General features: G+C 43.7%; 1 protein-coding gene across 1 annotated transcript in view; it reads right to left on the bottom strand.

Annotated features, from left to right (window-relative positions):
- Positions 1–18,812, bottom strand: part of XKR6 (XK related 6) — a 266,429-nt gene extending 247,617 nt beyond the window's left edge. The window contains exon 1 of the mRNA XM_058670093.1: positions 17,317–18,812. Coding sequence (XP_058526076.1) covers positions 17,317–18,080 — 764 coding nt within the window. The 5' untranslated portion in view covers positions 18,081–18,812. The remainder of the gene's footprint in view (positions 1–17,316) is intronic.
- Between the last annotated feature and the right edge of the window lie 3,063 nt (positions 18,813–21,875).

The following is a 21,875-nucleotide window of genomic DNA, read 5'->3' on the forward strand; positions in this document are numbered from 1 at the left end:
TCCTTGCCTTGCACGTGCCAGGATTCCATAGTGGTGCCAGTTCATGTCCTGGCTGCTCCAAATTCCATCCACCTCCCTGCTTACGGCCTGGGAAAGCATTAGAAGACGGTCCAAAGCCTTGGGACCCTGCACCTGTGTGGGAAACCTGGAGGAGGCTCCTGCTCCTGGCTTTGAATCGGCTCACCTCAAGCCACTGCGGCCACTTGGGGAGTGAACTAACAGATGGAAGATTTTTCTCTCTGTAAATTTGCCTTTCCAATAAAAATAAATAAATCCTTTCTTTAAACTGATGAATTTATATACTAATAGACAATTTTAGGCTCAGTTTTACATTTAAGTCATATTTAAGAATTTTAAATATGACTTAAGAAATTTTTAAATAATTTTAATTCATTCAAGGGTTACTTTTTTTTCTATTTTTTTAAAGATTTATTTTTATTACAAAGATATACAGACAGAAGGAGAGACAGAGAAGAAGATCTTCTGTCCGATGATTCACTCCCCAAGTGAGCCGCAACGGGCCGATGCGCCGATCTGGGAACCAGGAACCTCCTCCAAGTTTCCCAAGCGGGTGCAGGGTCCCAAAGCCCTGGGCCATCCTCCACTGCTTTCCCAGGCCACAAGCAGGGAGCTGGATGGGAAGTAGAGCTGCCGGGACTAGAACCGGCGCCCATATGGGATCCCGGGGCATTCAAAGCGAGGACCTCAGCCACTAGGCCACGCCGCCGGGCCCAATTCAAGGGTTACTAACAAGCCTTCTAATAGACTTCAGTATGTTTCAGTATAGAAACATTAAATTTCTAATTTTAGCTATAAATCTGCCCATTGTTTTGGTATTATATTCAGTGTTCTACACAAATTACAAATGAAAATGAGATGTCACTTTTAAGGGTAATTATTTGGAGACTAGGACCCAATAAGGTCTCCAAGTATGGGACATGACTTTGTCAAAGTTGAATTAGCTACGGTCACTATTCCAGATCTCATTTTTTTCTAAACCAGATGAAACATCTGTTAAGACCTGAAACACTGAGTCTTAGGTACAGAGGTTATACTTGCTATTGAATCTGTGAACACCACTTTTACCTCAGTGAAATTTCACCTGAAGAGAAATGATCAGAAACTTCAGTTAATTGTTTCAGTGCCTGATCATTTATTATATTTTGAATGCCTCATATTTAAAACAACTGAACCTGGCTTTCAATTTTTAGTTACTTGTTTAATCTGACCAATAAAAACAGGAGTTGGTCCACTTCCATGCAACCTTGTTATTTGTTTATTTACCTGAGAGACAGACAAAAAGATAGCAAGAGCAAGAACACTCCCATGTGCCACGAGGGTAACCCATTTTTTTTTCCACTGCCATCCCTTGTCTCCCAGGATCTGCATTAGAAGGAAGCTAGAGTCAGAAGCCAGATCTGGGAATCAAACCCACACACTTCTTACACGGATACAAGCTTCATCATCAGGTTTAACCCCTATCCTGATTTTTGCAGGTACTTTTAAAAGGTACTAGCTGAGGCCAAAATCATGGCAGAGCAGTCTAAGCCTCCACCTGTGGCATGGCATCCAATATGGTCAACAGTGCAAGGCCTAGCTGCCCCACTTCTGATCCAGTCTCCTACTAAAGGCAGGCAACAGAAGATGGCCCAAATGCTTGGACCCCTGTAACTACGTGGGAGACTCAGAGAAGGCTTCTGGCTCCTGGCTTCACCAGCCCAGCTCAAGCTGTTATGGCCAATGCCACAACTGGGGAGTGAACCAGCAGATACGAGACCTCTATCATTCTCTATAACTCTGCAATCTTAAAGAGAGAGGGGGGAAAAAAGGTACTATGTAGCACAGGCTTTACAGTCTACAAACCCTAAAGTATTTCTTTACATAGAAACCCTATCAAGCTCCAAATCACAATAGATATCAAAGTGTTTAGAAAAAAAACCACTTATTTAACTTGAAAGAGCTACAAAGAAAAAGGAAGAAAGAGAAAGAGATTCTGCATCTGCTGGTTCACTCCCAAATGGCTGCAATGACCACAGCTGAGCTGATTCAAAGCCAGGAGCCAGGAATTTGTTCCCAGTATCCCGCATGGGTGCAGGGTCCCAAGGATTTGAGCCATCATCCACTACTTTTCCAGGCCAAAAGCAGGAAGCTGGAATGGGAAGTAGAGCAGCTAGCGACATGAATCTGTGCCCACACAGGAGGCTGGCACTACAGGCGAAGGATTAGCCTGTTCACCATGCCACCAGCCCCTAGATATCAAAGTTTTAAAAGGAACTATAAGATTGGGTATTATAGCGCAGTGAGTTTGCCTCTTAAGACAACTGCATTCCACAACTGCGTGGCTGGTTTATATTTCAGCTACTCCACCTCCAATCCAGGTTCCTGCTAATGCGCCTGGGAAGCAGCAGATGATGGCCCAAGCACTCCAGTTCCTGGCTTTTGGCTCCCGCCTGGCCTGACACTGATCGCTGCACCCTTCCTATCATCTACTTTTCAAATAAATAATTCATCATTTAAAAAAAAAAAGAAACTGCCTTACACTCTATAAACAGTAGCATTTTACAAATAAGTATAAACATTTCTTCCCCTTCCTAATCTGGAGAGTACCTGGTCCAAGTACAGAACCACTTCTTTCAGAATCTCTACCAAAATGCAGTATTACTGCAAGCCAGAGTCCTTAAGGAGTAGCTGCACTTTCTGATGGTGATGAATTCCCCAAAAAATATCTAAGGCACCACCAGCCAGGACCACCCACACCAGACAACACGCTGCTATTGCTAAGTGACTGACATTTTTGTTATTAAAGTTACTGAGGAAACAAACTGTGATAATCACTTACACATCGTAGGCTTACTGCCTTTCACATTTAACTAACTTCTTAATTTGGAAGTTCTCCCAATCATCCTTCAAAAAAAAAAAAAACCCAACAAAAAGAAAAACTATGAAAACAGATTGTTTATATTGCAGGAAGGCGTCTGTTTATTTTACCCATCAGTCTTTTCCTTGACAACTGGCTACTATTGCTCTTTTTTTCCATTTACTATATGCTCAGATGAATTTTAATTTAAAAACCTCATTATAACCATATTTCAAATATATCCAAATTTAAAACCAATCCTACTCCATATCTATTGGTTCCAGTGCAGATGTAGCATTAGCACATTAGCACACATTATCCAATGACTAGATCACTAGAAGCTGACATTTAAAAGTGGATTAAAATAGCCCCTCTTCACTTCTTTAGTGTATATAACGGCTAACAAAAGACTTGTCACTTAACCTTGAAGCACTGTAGAATACCTTCATAAAGCAATAGAACCTTGACATTTTCAAGAGTTGCATCTCAACACCACCATGAATTCAAACTTCTCAAGTCACAATGAGTGCTTGTAAAACATGCATCCTCCACACACGCCTGGAGGAATGGGAACAGCTGCCCAGCTACGAAACAGCGCTGTTTCAGGAGTGATTCCTACCGGTGTGCTAACACACTAAAGCTATCAGGGTCATTTTCCACAAAATAACAGGAACGACTTGGCAACAAAAATAAATAAAACTTTTTTGTTTTTTAAAAAAAGAGAATCTTATCAAAGCACGTTCCTTCTGCTCTAGTAGCAGATAACTGGTTTGTGGCTTCCACAGCTAAGCATTCTACTGGGCAGTGATGTCAGTGGTTTATGTGAAGGGCAAGTATTAAACAGAGCTTCAATTCCAGTAGAAGCTAACATCATAAGAACCCACAAGTCCAGGATCAAATAAGGCCGAAAATCACCTGGACATAAGGCTGGGTGCAAATGTCAGGAGAAAGTAAGCTCAGATAGAATTTTTTTATTTGGATTATCACTGCTTCCACTAATGCTTTGGCTACAGAGTTTAATAATTTTAGGTACTCTGGCCTTAATTCAATTTTTCCCTAAGCCCTGTTATTTTTGGCTTGTGAATTTGCAGACTGAGAGCTTCAGGAAAGTGTGTACTACATTATAGCACAGATAGTAAACTGCAAATGCCAAGCCATGAGCCAAATGACATAGTGCAACCTCACCAGCCCCCACTCTAATCATATGACATGCCAGGTAACTACCTCATTCAACCACAAAGACTTCGGAAGTACACTTCAATCCCTTCCCTCAAAAACTACTAAGACTTACTGCATCTCAAAAACTGCCTACAAATGATCATGTGGTCTCCACCAAGCTCCAAATTTGTACACAGATACTGCAAACGTTCGAATTCTCTATTTTTCCAAATTTATAAACTACTTTTAACTTTGGTTTTGTTTTGACAACTTTTGTTTAATCGACAAACTGGGTCATGGATCCTTCATTTGAGTTCTCCTTGTTCCATTCCAAAGGCATACCCTCAGCAAATAAGTCTAACGGAAACCACTGGAGAGTCTTAAACTTTGAATATACTACTTCTTCATTAGAAAGTACACTCTTCATCCTGATTCAGTTTGCTAGAGAAGGCAAAACGACAGTATCCTGAACTACAAGACTATTCACAAACTGCTTACTAACTACTCACAAGTTGCATTTCTTATAATAAAACAAAGAAGTCAGCACTTTTTCTTTTTGACCCAGAATCTTCATTTATCACAGCACCCATATCAGCCTGCCCAAGGCACTCCCACATACTCCTGGGTCCCATCTCTGTCAGTCACCCTGAGCTTCCTGGTTACAAAGTTTTTTAACTGTTATTATAACCAGAGTACACTGCTAGATAGAGCTCAAAGAGATGTCATTTTGGTGTGTAAATTTGGGGTGTGCTTGACAATACATAGTCCTAGTATCTTATCAGTAGTCAAATACTGTATGCCAACTTCTGCACTCCTGAGCCAGGGCTATCCTCCCAAAGATCTATCAAGCACTAGTCCCTTCCTTCAGGTCTCCAATGATACTCTCTTAGTACCCATTAAATCCCTTCTTCCCTTTCATTCAACAGTTTCTTATTCAGAATCCTATCCTCAGCACTGATTTCAACAATGTTTCTGACAATGTGAGAGACAAAACAATCTGGACATATGTCAACTGTCCCAACACAATAAAATGCCCACAACCTGGCCTTTTAAAATAAATAAATATCAGTATGTTCTGCACCTAAACTGTTGACATGTCTTGTTAGAGTTATAAGCCAGTTCAGACCACTCAAAAAACAACTAAGTTCAGCAAAATCATGCTTCAACACTATAAACAGCTAAATACTACAATGAAAATAGACATGAGACAGCTGAATAGTAATCTATAGCCATTTTAAGGTGTATAGAACCTGGCTGAATATAAACCAAAATTGAAATGTCTATGAAGAAGTCACAGGATGTGGTTGAGAACCTGCATTTTCCTATTAACATATTGGTTAATCAATACCATGTCAATTAATACCATAACGTTGTAAATTGTTGTAGATATTATGTTGGGGCTTTTAATTGATTGGGATGATACTCTGCCAGCTCTACCTTCACACCAGAGATGGTCTCACCAAGAAACCATTGAACTTACCAGCACAATAAGATGCTGGACTTTATGCTTGGTAAATACTTCCAATGAAAGAATCTCAACTGAATTTGAACTATGGTAATGCAACAAGATGGAGGAATCCACAATGTGGGGAGGGTTTGGGGAGGGGTGAGCAGAATCCCAGTGCCTATAAAGCTATGTCACATAATGCAATGTAATTAATTTAAAAAATAAATAAATATATATCAATAGACCATTATGTTCCTAATAACTCTGAAATACTTCAAACATCCAAAGAAGCTTCTGAATCAAAGGAATAGCACATCATAATGCACATAGCTTTGACAGTAAATGTTTTCACTACATTCCAGATGTTACCTATAGTACACATACAGCAGTTAAAAATGTTTGATTAACAACACTTTTTACTAATCTATACCAGGCAAAAGATCCAATCAGAGTCTATTTAAACACTGGTGTTTTCTTACAATCACCAAAGAACTTAAAAAAATTTACTTATTCTTATTGGAAAGGCAGATCCACAGAGAGGAGAAGCAGAAAGATACTCCATCCGCTGATGCAATCCCCAAGTGGCTGCAAGGGTTAGAGCTGAGCTGATCTGAAGCCAAGAGCCAGGAGACTCCCCCGGGTTTACCAGATGAATGCAGTGTCCCAAGGCCTTGGGCTATCCTCAACTGCTTTCCCAGACTACAAGCAGAGAGCTGCTTGGGAAGCAGGGCAGCCGGGACACAAACCAGCACCCATGTGAGATCCAAGCACATGCAAGTCAAGGATTTCAGCCGCTAGGTTACCAAGCTGAGCCTTGCAAAGCTTCTTTTATGCATTCTGCTCCTGTGCATCTAACATGCCCAGAGCTGAAGCTTACCCAAAAACACTCCCAAGTGATCCTAATACATACGCTTCCTTGGGAACTGTAAATAATAATAGAAACCAGTCTACTACAACTATACAGCTGTCTGTACATTGCTTGGAAAACTGTCTGAAAACCTAGGCTTTTAAAATATGTAGATTCTCAGTGCAATCCAGACCTCCTGGTTCATAATCTCTCATAGTGGAATCGAAATATCTGACTCCTCAGGAGATTCCAACGCACAGCCAAGGTTTGGAAACAACAATTTCATATCCTTAAGTATAGTACTGTTGCTCTAGTGTTTCCAACAAGTCAACAGAGAACAAACCCATGGGCGCAGCATTCAGATACGACCTGCAGGGCTAGCAGTGGCTAAGACATATACTCCCTTTTATGGAAAAACAGATGGAAGATGCATTTACACTCAGATTCAGGTGAAGCACTGAAAACAATGTCCTAAGACAGATCTAGGCATACTACTTAGCTGTATATAGCATCATGATTAACTGCAAGACTTAGAAGCCTACCTAAACTCCACAGTGTAATAGGCTACAATAGCAACCATAAGTCTGGAAGAACCTCAGTCAGTTTATACACCATGCGGTCCCAAGGTTTGAAGAACACAGATTCCTCCACTTCCAACAGGCCAGAACAGTGAGGTCTCAAAGTAAAGCTATGGAATCCCGACTGCAAAGCTCAGATGTCTGGGTTAGCAGACAGCAGAGTCATCCTTCTAGACAGCAGGACTCACTTTGCTATCATCAGTAAGGTCTGGCTTCAAACTTTCCTTCCCTAGTTACCTGTGGCATAGGTTATTTAACCACTCTAAATCTATTTCTTCATTTGTAAAATGCGCAAAAAAAAGGAAAATAAATGAGATCATTTATATACAGATTTCAGTGTATGCAGGGGACTCTAAATTGCATAGAAAATTCATATATTATGTTTCAATCTCATTTTCCAAGAGCTTGTTGAAGCCTCTTGAACACATTTTCCCTTCCTCCTTAATTATTTCTCTATGACTCTTCCAAGTTCCTTTAATCCTAATCACACATTCTAATATGTTGTTTAATACTTCTTTGGAATGCTTACCTCAGTTTACCACAACTATTACATGCAGTCCCCTCCAACCCTAACTTAGGAGTTGGAGAGCCATGAAGTTTAACCTTATTACTTTTTATAACCAACCTATTCAAACATATCAGTGCTCAGATTCACACTCACTTCTTCAGAGCACATTACCATTTTTATTTGCAAATCCTAATTCAAGTTGAACTATGATTATCAAAACCTTAAAGAACATTAGAATTACATGAACTTGCGTAAAATAGAAATCCCATCACACACACACACACACACACACACACACACACACCCCAACACAGACATCTGCCAAACATCAATTTTAATGTTTCTTGAAGGACACCAAACTCAAAGGTAAACGGTTTATAGGAAAGAAAACAGCTATATCTTGTCAGAATAACACCTCACGAGTGAGTTACTGATTGCCAAGAAAACAGTGTTCCTTTATTGGAGAAATTTAGCATCAGAACCTTATTCAAGAGGTAAAATTCAGCTTCACTAACATCAAGACAAGCCAAGTACTGAGTACCTACTGATGTGATGTAACATGAAACAGAATGCAGTATGTCTGACAAAAATACACAGCCTGGGGCCAGCACTGTGGCATAGAGGGTTAAGCCACCACCTGCAGCATCAGCATTCCATGAGGGTACCAGTTCAAGTCCCAATTGCTTCACTTCTGCTCCAGCTTCCTGCTAATGTGCCTGAGAAAAAAATAGAAGATGGTCCACATACTGGCAGCCTTGAATGAAGCTCCTGGCTCCTGGTTTCAGCCTAGCTTAGCCCAGGATATTAAGAGCATTTGAAGAGTGAGCCAGTGCAATGAAGATCTACCTCTCTAGTTCTAACTTCCAAAGAAATAAATCTCTTTTTTAAAGAGAATAGGTAGGGCCCAGCGGCGTGGCCTAGCGGCTAAAGTCCTCGCCTTGAATGCCCCAGGATCCCATATGGGAGCCGGTTCTAATCCCGGTAGCTCCACTTCCCATCCAGCTCCCTGCTGGCGGCCTGGGAAAGCAGGAGAGGACGGCCCAAAGCTTTGGGACCCTGCACCCACGTGGGAGACCCAGAAGAGGTTCCTGGTCCCGGCATCGGATTGGCGCGCATCGGCCCGTTGCGGCTCACTTGGGGAGTGAAACATCGGATGGAAGATCTTCCTCTCTGTCTCTCCTCCTCTCTGTATATCCGGCTTTCCAATAAAAATTAAAAAAAAAAAAAAAATCTTAAAGAGAATAGGTATGAATGCTCTGTAATCCATACTCTATAATGATCAATATAAAACAATCAACTTTATCACACTGAAAAAAATTCTGCATTCAAAAAAGTATTTTCTTCAGGGCCCAACACAATAGTTCAGTGGTTAAACCCTCGCCTTGAGCTTCAAGGTGCCTCTTTCATGCCTCCTACACGAGTGCAGGGTCCCGGGGCTTTGGGCCATCCTCAACTGCTTTCCCAGATCACAAGCAGGGAGCTGGATGGGAAGTGGAACAGCCAGAACACAAACTGGTACCCATATGAGATCCCGGTGCGTGCAAGACAAGGACTTTTAGCCACTAGGATACCACTCTGGTCCCCACTGCTTATTGTTTAATGAGGAAAGCTGTCACTGCCTCCAACACTGGCATCCCAAATGGACACTAGTTCAAGTCCCGCATGCACCACTTCTGATCCAGTTCCCAGCTAATGGCCTGGGAAAAGCAACAGGAGATGGCCTAAGTGTTTGGACCCCTGCTACACATGTGAAAGGCCTAGAAAGAAGTTACCAACTTACGCCTGGCCATTGAGCCCATCTGAGGAGTAAATTAGTGGATGAAAGATCTGTCCCGTTGTGTACTGACTCTGATTTTCAAAAAAGTAAGTAAATCTTTTTAAAAATATGGGTTTTCTGCTCATGTGCAAAGGAGGCCTGAATTGGGTTCAGGTTCCTGCTCCATCCCTGGCTACTGCAGGTGTTTGGGTGATGAGCTAGTCACCAGCAGACCTCTTACTCTAAAATGAAGTTCTTCAAATGAAATGAAAGCAATGAAGGCACTGGACACGGTGATGCACCAGGTTGAACTGCTAGCCCAACATCAGCATCTCATATCAAAGTGCTGCTTTGAATCCCAGCTGCTCTGCTTCCAATACAGTTTCCTACTAATGCACACCTGGGAAGGCAGCAGAAGGTGGTTCAAGTGTTTGGGTCCCTGCCACCCATGCAAGAAACCAAGCTGGAGTTCCTTGCTCCTGTCTTCAGCCTACATGGCTGCAGCCTTTTGGGGCATGAGTCAGTGGAAGAGGCCTGCTCTCTCCCTCCCCATCTCCTTCTCCCTCCCTTTATATAAACACTTCCTTTCAAAAAATAATGAGAAGTTACTAAGTCAAAGGAATAGGTACTAGAACTATGACCTGCATTTCAAATCACTTACTGGGAAACACTTAAAATGTTTTTTAATTCTTCAGAGTTAGAAATACCTTCTTTGGTTTCAGGGCCAGCATTGCACTACAGCAAGTCTCATTTCTTTTTTTTTTTTTTTTTAATTGGAAAGACAGATATACAGAGAGAAGGAGATCAAGATCTTCCATCTGCTGGTCTACTCCCCATGTAGCCCCCATGTAGACAGGTCCCCATGTGCTGTCCCACAGCTGAGAAAATCCAAAGCCAGGAGCTAGGAGAGGCTTCCTAGTCTTCTACAGAGGTGCAGGGTAGGCTTTGGGTCATCCCTGACTGCTTTCCCAGGTCACAAGCAGGAAACTGGAGAGGAAGTATAACAGCCGGAATACAAACCAGTGCCCATACGGGATCCAGCACCCATATGGGATCCCAGTGCACTCAAGGCAAGGAAGGATTTAGCCAAGAGGCTATCACATCAGGCCCTAAACCTGATTTCTTAATTTCAATGTCTGTTCCCTTTATACCATGCCTTACTCTGTGACTTAGGGGAAAAAAAAACACTAGACAACTCACCATTTTTTTAAGATTTTTTAAATTTTTATTTTTATTGGAAAGGCAGATATGCAGAGAGAAGGAGAGACAGAGAGGAAGATATTTCATCTGATGGTTCACTCCCTAAGCAGCCACAATGGCTGGAGCTGCACCGATCCAAAGCCAGGAGCGCAGAGACTCTTCCTGGTCTCCCATGTGGGTGCAGGATCCCAAGGTTTTTCCAGGCCACAAGCAGGGAGCTGGATGAGAAGCAGGGCCGCAAGAATTATAACTGGTGCCCATAAGGGATCCCAGCGCGTGCAAGGCAAGGACTTTAGCTGCTAGGCTACTGCCAGGCCCTCACTGGACTTTTAAAATGAAGCTATAATATTTAACTCTTCTACAGCTAAATAAGAAATGCAGAATTTCTGACTAGAATGAACTAGATATACAAAATAGCATGGGAAGGAAGCTGAAATTTTAGTCACAGGTTTGTTTGCAGAGAGAGAACCGGAATATCAACTATCCCATGACAAAAATGACATGTTTATATCCCACGGAACCCAACATTCCAGAACATATCCCTTACATCAAGCTCACTGACTGACCTCACGGATTATGTTTTTACATTCAAAACAAATGATGTTGACATGAACACCTGTGATTTCTGATACATGCTTACTAGGATGCTAGACTTCTATAACACAAATTATGATGTTGTTTCTGGATCATTTGAAAATACTAAAATTCATCACTAGTTGCAACCTCCCTCCAATGCTGGCCATTTTTTCTTTTTTTAAGATTTATTTTTATTGCAAAGTCAGATATACAGAGAGAGGAGGAGAGACAGAGAGGAAGATCTTCCGTCCGATGATTCACTCCCCAAGTGAGCCGCAACAGGCTAGTGCGCGCCGATCCACAACCAGCAGCCAGGAACCTCTTCTGGGTCTCCCTCACGGGTGCAGGGTCCCAATGCATTGGGCCGTCCTTGACTGCCTTCCCAGGCCACAGGCAGGGAGCTGGATGGAAAGTGGAGCTGCCGGGATTAGAACCGGCGAATGCTGGCCATTTTTAAAACTGCATTTCTTGATATGGTATCATAAATTTCAAATTTTGGCTGTTACTGTTCATTTAAAAAAATTTATCTTCAGGGCTCAACGTGGTAGTCTAACGGCTAAAGTTCTCGCCTTCAACGTGTCAGGATCCCACGAGCTCCACTTCCCATCCAGCTCCCTGCTTATGGCCTGGGAAAGCAGTCGAGGACAGCCCAAAGCCTTGGGACCCTGCAACCACGTGGGAGACCAAGAAGAGTCTCCAGGGTTCTGGTTTCCAATCGGCTCAGCTCTGGCCACTGGAGCCTCTTGGGGAGTGAATCAACACAGGGAAGATCTTCCTCTCTGTCTCTCCTCCTCTGTGTATCTGACTTTGCAACAGAAATAATTTTTTTTTAATTTTCTTCAGAAAAGCACACTTCGGGCCCGGCGGCATGGCCTAGTGGCTAAAGTCCTCGTCTTGAACGCCCCGGGATCCCATATGGGCGCCGATTCTAATCCCGGCAGCTCCACTTCCCATCCAGCTCCCTGCTTGTGGCCTGGGAAAGCAGTGGAGGACGGCCCAATGCATTGGGACACTGCACCCATGTGGGAGACTTGGAAGAGGTTCCTGGCTCCTGGTTGTGGATCGACGCACACCGGCCCGTTGTGGCTCACTTGGGGAGTGAATCATCGGACGGAAGATCTTCCTCTCTGTCTCTCTTCCTCTCTGTATATCTGACTTTGTAATAAAAAATAAATAAATCTTTAAAAAAAAAAAAAAGAAAAGCACTCTTCATATTCATTCTCCTTGAGGAAATATTTCAGTCTAAATTTAACTCTCCAATCCTCAAAGCTAACCAGGTATTAATAGATTTTCAGGTAGGAGGAAAGAGAAGAAAAAACCCACATGAGGCATCTTTACATGGCACCAAAAGATTTTCCCCACTTCAAGATGATAAACACCATCTTGCATTTTCTTCTAGCAGTTTTACAATAACATTTTGTTTCTAGCTTTTTTTTGAATTTTTGTTTAGATATGGTAGAGATCCATTCTTATTTTTTTCAACCAGGTGGCCAACTGCCTCAGTATCATGTTAAAAATTCACTGTTATGAAATGCTAACCTTAGAATTAAATTCTCATAAACAGAACACTCCTTCCAGACTCTTCAGATTTTGTTCTCCCTCACCATATTTGTTTAACTTTTTTGCCAACAACACATTGGTCTCATTAATGACACTTTAAAGCATATCTACTTCCTAACAGAATAAAGTCTCGATTTTTTTTTCAAACTTTTTCTAACTACTCAAATACATTTAACTTTTTTGCACCAATTTTATTTCTCTTCAAAGAACAAAAAAATCCACTGAGTTTCTAATTTTTAACCAAATTCCATTAAGTTTGTGGACAAGCTCTTCTTAAATATTGGTTTTACAATACTGAAATTCCCACCCTCTAGTAAGCAGATACAAAGCTCCCTCACACACAGATATGTGTATATACAGTATTTTAATGTGACTGTGGATGGCATCCTGTGCCAACAAGTGAATTCCTTATTTGTCAAGTACCATTTCCATTCTTAAATCACAAAATAAGAGCTCCTGGGACACATCCGATCATTTGCTGCCACTGTAAGCGCAGTTATGCTTTCCCCAACTCTGCCTAAAAGAAAACAGATATCCTTTACATACAACATATTCATAAAAGTTCTACCTGTATCACATAAAAGGAAAACAAGTTGACCACATTTATTGAAGACCAGTATGAATTGGAGAATCCTTTCAGAATGAAATTCATAGCTGGACTCAAAGAAACAGGAAACACTGGGAACTTGAACCACACGCCCTTCAGACAGTCCCATACTCTTTAGACACTCACTCTCACTTTACAAGTGCAGGCATTCTATACCAGTGCTGTTCAGCTGCAAAGTTCAGAGTATCAAAACGATTCCTTTCCCAAAAACCCCATCATATTTACCGAGATCACAAACCCAACATCAAGCCTCAAATGGAAAAAGCTTAGAACGCAATTCCCTAGCTGACCTATTCCTCTGATCACCTGTGGAGCTTCTAGAAACAGGACTTGGGAGGGTACTTCAGCCTGCAGCAGCGCTCAGGTATTTCCAGTTCTACAGCTGCAGGAAGCTCTACTCTCAGCCCGAATTAAGAACTACTATTGTAAATATTCAATGTAAACAAAGGCTCTTAATACTCCCACATACGAGAATTGAGAAGGGGGAAGGTGGATTGGATTAAAAACATCATCTTACCAGCAACATTCTCCACTGATTATACAGAGAACCCTGTTCCTATATTGCCAATGTCTCAAAACACAACGAAATACCACAACAAAGCTTTCCCTTTACAGTAACCATGCCCTGATGAAGTAGGAAATGTTTTTTACTTTCTCTCCCTTTACTCTACCCTCATCTCCCAAGAAAATATCAGTGACCTTCACTTTGAAAATGGTCAGCACTACAAAGAATTTAAAACCTCTTTTACTCTGTGAAACAAGTGTGTAAACACATACATAAAAACAGATTAACTATTTGTCTGAGATAATCATAAACTTACATGAAATTTTAGCCAAACAGCTGTTGACAAGCACAAACACACCAAGTATCCTGGAAAGAGTGCACAAAAGCAAAGGGAGAATATATGGAAGGAAAACACAATAACGCAGGTATAAACTAAATCACACGGTTCCCACTGTCAAACCATCCAAGAAAATGATCACACTTTCTAATAACACCACACAGTGCAGAGACAGAGCCTGATGTGACTCATACTCCTGGGTTGGGTGACTCAGACGCCCATTCTCCCCGAGAAAAGCACATGGAAACAGCACAGAGCCATACAGCAAGTTCCCCATTCAGTCATTAGTGAGAGGAAAGCATGTGTTCCATAGACCCGAGTCACACATGTGCACTAAAGAAGCAGGTTCACGACACCAAATCACCCTACAGACACCTGCTCTTCCTTGCTCCAATTCTGTTCCAGTCCAAAATACTTTCTACCACTGTGAAATCATCTGCTGAAAGAGATGACAGGAGTTTGCCCACCTGACAGGAAAGGTAACATGGACAGAAGCACTGCCACTTTCACTTCAGGGAACACTGCATGTTCTTAAATAGACACTGCAGTCTAGCCAGTAAGAGCCAAGGACTTTCACCTTAACGGAAGCAGTTTTGATAGTGCACAACTTCACTTACATCTTTTCTTGGACATGTGTATATCTCTACCAATGACAGAGCTTCTAGACCATAAACTTTACGTTATGTGATCACAGGAAAGAGTAAAACAGAAGCACAAATATGATTAAGGAAGCAGAGATGGCCTCAGAAAACCTATGGTAAAAGATGTGCTTCTACACACTAGCAAGCAGAATCAAACAAGAATAAAAATCTTCCTCTAAAGTTCTCACATATGAATGACTTAGGTGCAAGCAACATGTCTAGTGGGTATTAAAAAGCAGACCTTGCTCCTAGAGTATTTCAAACAAAATCAGTCTATTGAAAAAATAAAATGTTCAAAAGTAATCTTTCTTCAGTATGTATTACTTTTAAAGCATAGCTACGATAGAAGAAATAACTTAGCTGAATTACTCTTTCAGTATCTTAACTTTATGAAAAATTCAGAAACATTCTAATCTCCAAAAAAGTGACTTTTTCTAAAGCAGACATAGCCAAAAATCACAGCATCCTTGAAGTTTTACATACATTTATATAACACATACATACACAAACAGAGCGCTTGAAAGTGAAATGAAGATCAAGAAAAAAAAAAACACACCCTTATTGAAACAACTACTGAAACTAAATTCACAGATGAAATGTACTTTCCAGTTTGTCCTCTTTCTGTACTCCCATGAATACTTTGCCCATACACAATGAGATGGTGGAACTAGTGCAATTAGAGGGATGGAACTAATCTGCCTAAGAAGACGGAGAAGTTAAATCGCAACTTCATTATGCCCCAAGTATGCTACTCCTAAAATGCCCAGGGCAGATTACAATTCTCTCAGGAATTCTAACCCAACACACTACAGTTAAGACACTCAGCCCTAGAGACAGGTGACCAGCTTGTCGGTTCAGTGAATGCCTCATTGCTAAACAGGGAAGTCCAAAATCTCTCTCCCCCATTCTTTGCATCTTACCAGTCTGAATGAAACCAAAAGATGATCACATAAAGTATCCCCAATTCTAAACATATTACCTTTGATTCAGTATGGATTTGGGCTGTTTGGGGGCATTTTAGTGGGGGAGGGGGGAGGGGAAATTAGATTTCAAATTCAAAGAATTTCAAAACGTTATTTGCTTCCATGTTATATCCATAACAGCTGAAAGTTCATCATCACTTTTTCTGTGTTTTCTTCCCTCTTCTTATCAACCTATCAGCAGGACATAAATTACCTGCAGACAAATGCAGCTGAAGAAAAGGTTGCAGGCAACATAGAAACAGCAGTCAGCAACTGATGAGGACCAGCAGAAGGCAGGAACCACCCTGCCTTCCACCCTCTTGAACCTGCCTGTCAATTCCATACATCAAGTTGTGGCGTTCACTCTCCAGCTACGACTTCATGCCATTCTTTTCCTACTTACAATTCTGAACAAAGATCTGGACAAACCATTCAAAAGCCACGGGATTTCATTTCAGCTCACCTGAGTCTGTCACTTACCTGAACTGCAGAGGGCCTAAAACCTCCCACCAGGTGTAAGAACTCAAGCCTATCCGGTGCTCTTGGTGCCCTAAAGCACTGCCTGACTGACACCTTCTACCAGGGACAGGAAGCAGGGTCATCTGGGAAAATGTCTTCTCCCAGCAGCAATGTACCTGAAGAGCTTTCCCGTCACATCTTCCTTCGGGAAGATTTTTTTCCAACTGAAAATCGTCTCACCTAAATTTACTATTCCCAGAATGCACTCAAGCTGATTTAAGCTGGAGGCCGCAGAGCTACTAAGGTTTTAACAAGATCGTTCCCTTGGCTTAGCAGGTGAAGTAGTCAGTTAAGGCTCCCAGCAAAAGGAGCATCTGCAAGTGGTTTTTCAGGGATCGCTTAAAGGAGAAAGGGCTGGAATGCCAACACAAATACACTTAACAAATACTAATCACTTATGTACCAGCCTGGCAATCAAAACAGCGGCCCAAGTGTGGCGGGGGTGGGGGGAAGCACTGATTCTTCTGGACGTGAGAGTTACACCAAACGCTTTGCGTTCATCACATACTACCCAATATTTTACCTGTCACTGAGGAAAGGGCACGTCACATCCAGGAAAAACAAAAAGCAACAAAGTCGTTTTCCTTTCAAGGGGGGGTAGCAGTTTGGAGCCACTGGCAGAGCTGGGAACTGCGGGGGGAGGAGAGGGGAAGGGGATGGCGGGGTGGAATAAAAGAGAGGCAGTGGAGGTTTTTCCACAGGGCTCCACAACACAGACCACTGCGGCGAGAAAACGTGGGGGAAAAGGGAACGATGTCTCGCTCGGGGGGTGGGGGGCGCAAAACCGAGTGCATATCGGCTCTGGGAAGGTGCCCCTCCCGTCGCCCACCGCCTCCCGCCCCCGGCGCCCTGCGCGCCAGGACGCGAACCCGGGTGCAGAGAGGAAGCGCTAGCGGCTGGTTACCTTGGGATGGAAGGCAAAGGGACAACCGGGATACAGAGGTCTGCAGAGAAGGAGGAGGGGAAGGGAAGGGAGAAAGGGGAAGCAGGGTCTCCGCTAAGTGCTAAACCCGGGATGAAGGCAGGCAAACCGCAGGACCCGGGCCTCTCCTGGCCAAAAGGCGTGGCCAGGAATCCAAATCACACGATGGTCCCTTCGAGACGCCAGGGCAAGTGCGCGGCCATCCCTCTCTGCCAACCCTTCACCCCCGCGCCCCGGCGGGCCCGTCCAAGGGCCGACCCGCGAAGCACCTGGCGGGCAGCGAGGCCCCGTCCGTACAGCCGCCCGCCCCTGCCCCCAACCCCGCAGTGCTCTTACCTCCACACCTGCCCCATCTGCAGCAGGTGGATGACCGACTGCCAGATCCACACGGAGAGGCGACACAGGCGCTGCGCCCCCGGCGTGGCCGAGACCCCGGCGCCCGGGGCTCCGCGGGCCGCGCCGTGCCCGTAGCCGGCACCCATCATGGGGGGGCCCCGGCTGCTGAGCCCCTCCACGGCGCCCAGCCCGCCGCCCGTGTAGTCCTGCACGAACCAGCGGAAGCTCAGGCTCTGCACCAGCAGCGACGGCACCAGCACGAAGAAGAGGGTCAGCCCGAAGAAGCCGTAGTCCCCCTTGCGGTAGTAGTCGAGGGCCAGCCACAGGTCGGTGCCCACGTCCCCAAAGAAGACCAGCAGCGCCAGCACGATCCACAGGCAGTCGAGCCACGGCCGCTCCACCTGCGGCGGCTGCGGCGGCCGCGCGGCCGAGGGCGTCGAGGGGTGGCGGCCGGCGGCCCCGGGCGGCTGCAGCGGCTGGTCCCCCCCGTCGGCGGCGGCGGCGGCGCTGCGGCGCGGCTTCTTGCCCAGGAGGGAGCGCAGGCAGGCGGAGCGGCAGCCCCAGTAGCACGAGGAGGTGTTGCAGCAGTGGCAGATGTGCAGCGAGCTGCTCTCGCCGGGCTCGCTGCCGTCGCCGCCGCCGCCGCCGCAGCCGCCTCCCCCGGGCTCCCCGTCCTCCTCGCCGCCGCTGCCCACCGCCTCGTCCAGGTTGTGAAGCTGGGCGAAGCCCACCCCCACGCCACCGCCATCGGATTTCGCCGCCATCTTGACTCTCTTCCCAGCTCCGGAGGTTGGGGGGGGAGGGACGGGTTGGGGGGGGAAGAAGGCAGGGAACGGGGAGGGGGGAACGAATGGAGAGGAAGGGGGGCGGGGAAGAAGCGGGGGAGCAAACGAGCGAGGGGGGAGTGGGCCAGGGAACCCCCTCCGCTTCCGGGTAGTTGGCGTCACTTCCGGGCGAGCCCCCCAATCGCACGGCGCCCGCTTCTCCCCAGCCCTACCCTCCCGGCCAAGATGGCCGCCCTCCTGTGCCTCAGCTGCTGGGCGGGGGACCGGGGGGTTCTCCCCGCCAGGGCTCCCCTTCCCCTCTTCCGTTGACCCCGAAAGCCATCAGGTTGACCCCTCGGCTTTTCAGAATCCCGCTGGGCCGAGTGAAGCGATCCAAAGTGATCCCTGGAGGGGGCAGTGCCAGACGTTTTGGGGTCCCCTTCCTCAGCGTCGCAGTTCACAGCTTTCCTCCTGGAGAAACGCCCCCTAACACCCTCCCGGCTGCTGGCGGAGGGGCGGGACCTCTGAGGGAAGGGGCGGAGCTCGTGCAAAGCAGGTGATTATGTGTCACTTCCGGGAGATAGGATGACCTCATTGTGTAGTTAGACTCACATCTCCCCCCCCACCCCATCTTAATGTGTCTCACCTCTTGGATGTTCCTTTCTTACTTTAAATTTCACTGTTACATTTTTCTTCGTTTGAGGGGCTCTAAAAATTACTCAGGTCAGTTTAGATCCCCATAAGAGGACACTTCTCTTTCCTCTGTTGACCCCTGATTTCCTCCTCACTGACAACTTCACCATCTTGCACCATTCCCTTCAGAAAACTCCACAAGCAGAAATCAGTCTGGTTGTTTCTCACGTGTTGGAGTGGGGATAGACGTGGGATACTGTGACCTTGAATGTGGTTACTGCACTGTTGCAATAAATATCTACCAACTTTTTCTTTAAGTATGCGATTTAAAAATTCCTTAACCTTGACCTGGAAAATCCAGAGCCTGTGTGTATCAGGCTATTCAAATATGTGAAGATTGCCTTTTAAAAAATATTTTTTGGAGGGGGGAGGGTGCTAAAGCTCTGTGGGTAAACGTGGCTTTAAATGAGTGAAGATGTTATCAAGGTGCTAAGTCATTAAAGTAGGTGCAGGGTACACTACATAGCTAACAGGTTGCAAAAGTGCAGCAGCACTGAATGGATTTGAATGATAATGACCTTCCAAAGTGTATTAGACACCAGATAAACAAGCTGTGTGGTTACAGTTGTCACTGATCTGTTGAAGTAATCATTTTGAAGTTAAAACACAAAATAAAAAAAAGTTTAAAACCCTGGAGTTTCTCATTGAGCTCCCCAGACTTTTATACTCGTTTTTATGATTCTGTCCACTTCTTACAGTAAAATCTTCTAATAAATGCTAATAACATGCTTTAGGATGTGAAGAGAGCAAGTTAGGTAACATTTGTATGTCAGTGAGGTTCCTTGGAAGAGAACATTAATGGTTACTTTGATCTGTATGATATTTAGCCCTGCAGTACCTAGAGAAGTTTTAGAGTGGAGTAGGACAAAATGAAGTCACCACATTCAAAGACCTGCATTTTTAAGAATATGAATGCCAATGTTAAATCTATAAAGACTTTACAGAAAGTAGGAACAGAAAATTCTCATCCTGGGTATTTGAGGAGGAGAAACAGATGACTCCAAAATCTGCTTTTGGAAACCAATCAAATTTTATTCAATGCTGTTTTTTTTTTTTTAAACCCTACCTTGTTGTTGATAAAACACAGCCATCAAGTAAAGATTATATCTTCATATGGATAGGATTTTGACTCTATGGAATTTGAATGAACAACACTTTCAATGACATAAGTGTAGAGGAAGACTCCCAGCTTTGGACCACAGTTCCACTAAAATAATACTATGAGTAACAGGAGTAAGATGACCCCTTTAGACCTCAGCTGCTGCTTTCATTTACTGGAGATAACAAGAATGCTTGCTTTGAAAAGGTGCTGGGTGTATTAAAGGTGAAAAGCCATTCAAAGCTCTCAATATGACACCCACTAGGTAACAAGCACTACATATGCAGTAGCTGCTATAATTTTATTCCCAATGCTATTGTTGATATGTCTGCATCATACTAACATGTATCTGCTTAAATTACATCATTGAATAGATTTGGTGTCTCTAATAAAGCATGTTGAACTACTCCAAGGAAATAGGTGCAATTAATTTGCGTTTTAAAATGTATTTTCTCAATTTAAACTTTCAGGCTATGAAAAGAGATACAAAAGGAAGTGGTAAAGGCATATTTATGATTCCTATTTCTCTGTGCCTAGAAATAGCATAATCTACTAGTGAAATTAGCTAAGTAAATTACACTCACTATATAAGGCTGACAAAATTGAGACTATGAGTCAAAAGTATCACAACTGGAGTTTCAGGAAGATATGTGAGATTCACAGTCAGTTAACTTCAACTTTGCATTTACCATGTGAACAACTTTATCAGTCTTTAGTTAGAAAAGGACATATTGTAGAACCCACAAGTTCTAAATTAAAATGATACAGTGATCATAAATGTATCAATAAAATTCACTGAAAGATTAGCATAAATTTAGACTGTGCTATGAATGTGCTCCTTTTTTTTACCTAGAATAGTGAAGCAAATGCTCCAAGAAAGCTCAGCACTTAGCACAACACTGAACATGTAATGATCACTCAAAAAATGTTAAATGAGTGAGTTGAGTTAATTTTCCAGATAACTGACATTTAACTTCTCCAGGGTCCAAAATATATTTCACTTTATAATGAATCTTAAAAGTCTTTTTGAAACTCACTGCCATATTGCAGAATTACCTCAAAACTTTTGTTAAGGGCCAGCACCCACAATGCATGCATCGCATGTGAGTGCTCTACTTCCAATCCAGCTCCCTGCTAATGTATCTGGGAAAGCAGCAGCAGATGGTCCAAGTGCTTGGGCCCCTGCCACTCACATGAAACACTAGATGGGCATCCTGACTCCTCTCCTGGCTCCTCGATTCAGCCTGACCCAGCCCTTCCCATTGCAACCATTTGTAAGTGAACTGGCAGATGAAAGAAATCTTTCTCTCTGTCTCTCACACACACATGCACACACACACACACACACACACACACACTAACGCTGCCTTACAAATCTAAAAAAAAAAACACCTGTTAATTAGAAGGAAAAATAAATGAAAACAATGCATTGCTCTGTGCTTTGCTTTCTGTACACCAGGCAGATAGCTAACCTTTTGTGTTTTATATATTCGTTTATTTGAAAGGCAGAGTAACAGATCTTCCATCTCCTGTAATTGCTGCAACTGCCAAGGTTAAGGCTGAAACAAAGAGCCAGAAATTTAATCCTGGCCTCCAGTGTGGATGGCAAGAACCCAAATACTTGGGATATTTTCAGCTGCCTTTCCAGGTGCATTAACAGGAAGCCAGATCTGAAGTGCAGCCTCTAGGACTTGAAATGAAACTACACTCTGATACAAGATACTGGCATTATAAGCAGAGGTTTAATATATGTATATGTGCTACAGTTCCTGTTTAACCTTTTCTCAACAATCAGAACTTCAGGGGACCTTCTGTTAAGAGGCTATGATTAGCTGTCCCTGCCCAGATTTGCTGGGGTATTTGTTGATGGTTATTGTAGCAGTAATTTTTTTCTAACAATTTTTTTTCTTTTTGTGAATTTCTGCCTTGGTAGTTCAGTCATTTCACAGTTTTGATCCCTTTACTTCCCCTGCACTTTAGTCTGAGAAGCCAAACTACCAAGA

The sequence above is a fragment of the Ochotona princeps genome, chromosome 11, assembly GCF_030435755.1.
Source record: "Ochotona princeps isolate mOchPri1 chromosome 11, mOchPri1.hap1, whole genome shotgun sequence".
Taxonomy (NCBI): Eukaryota; Metazoa; Chordata; class Mammalia; order Lagomorpha; family Ochotonidae; genus Ochotona; species Ochotona princeps.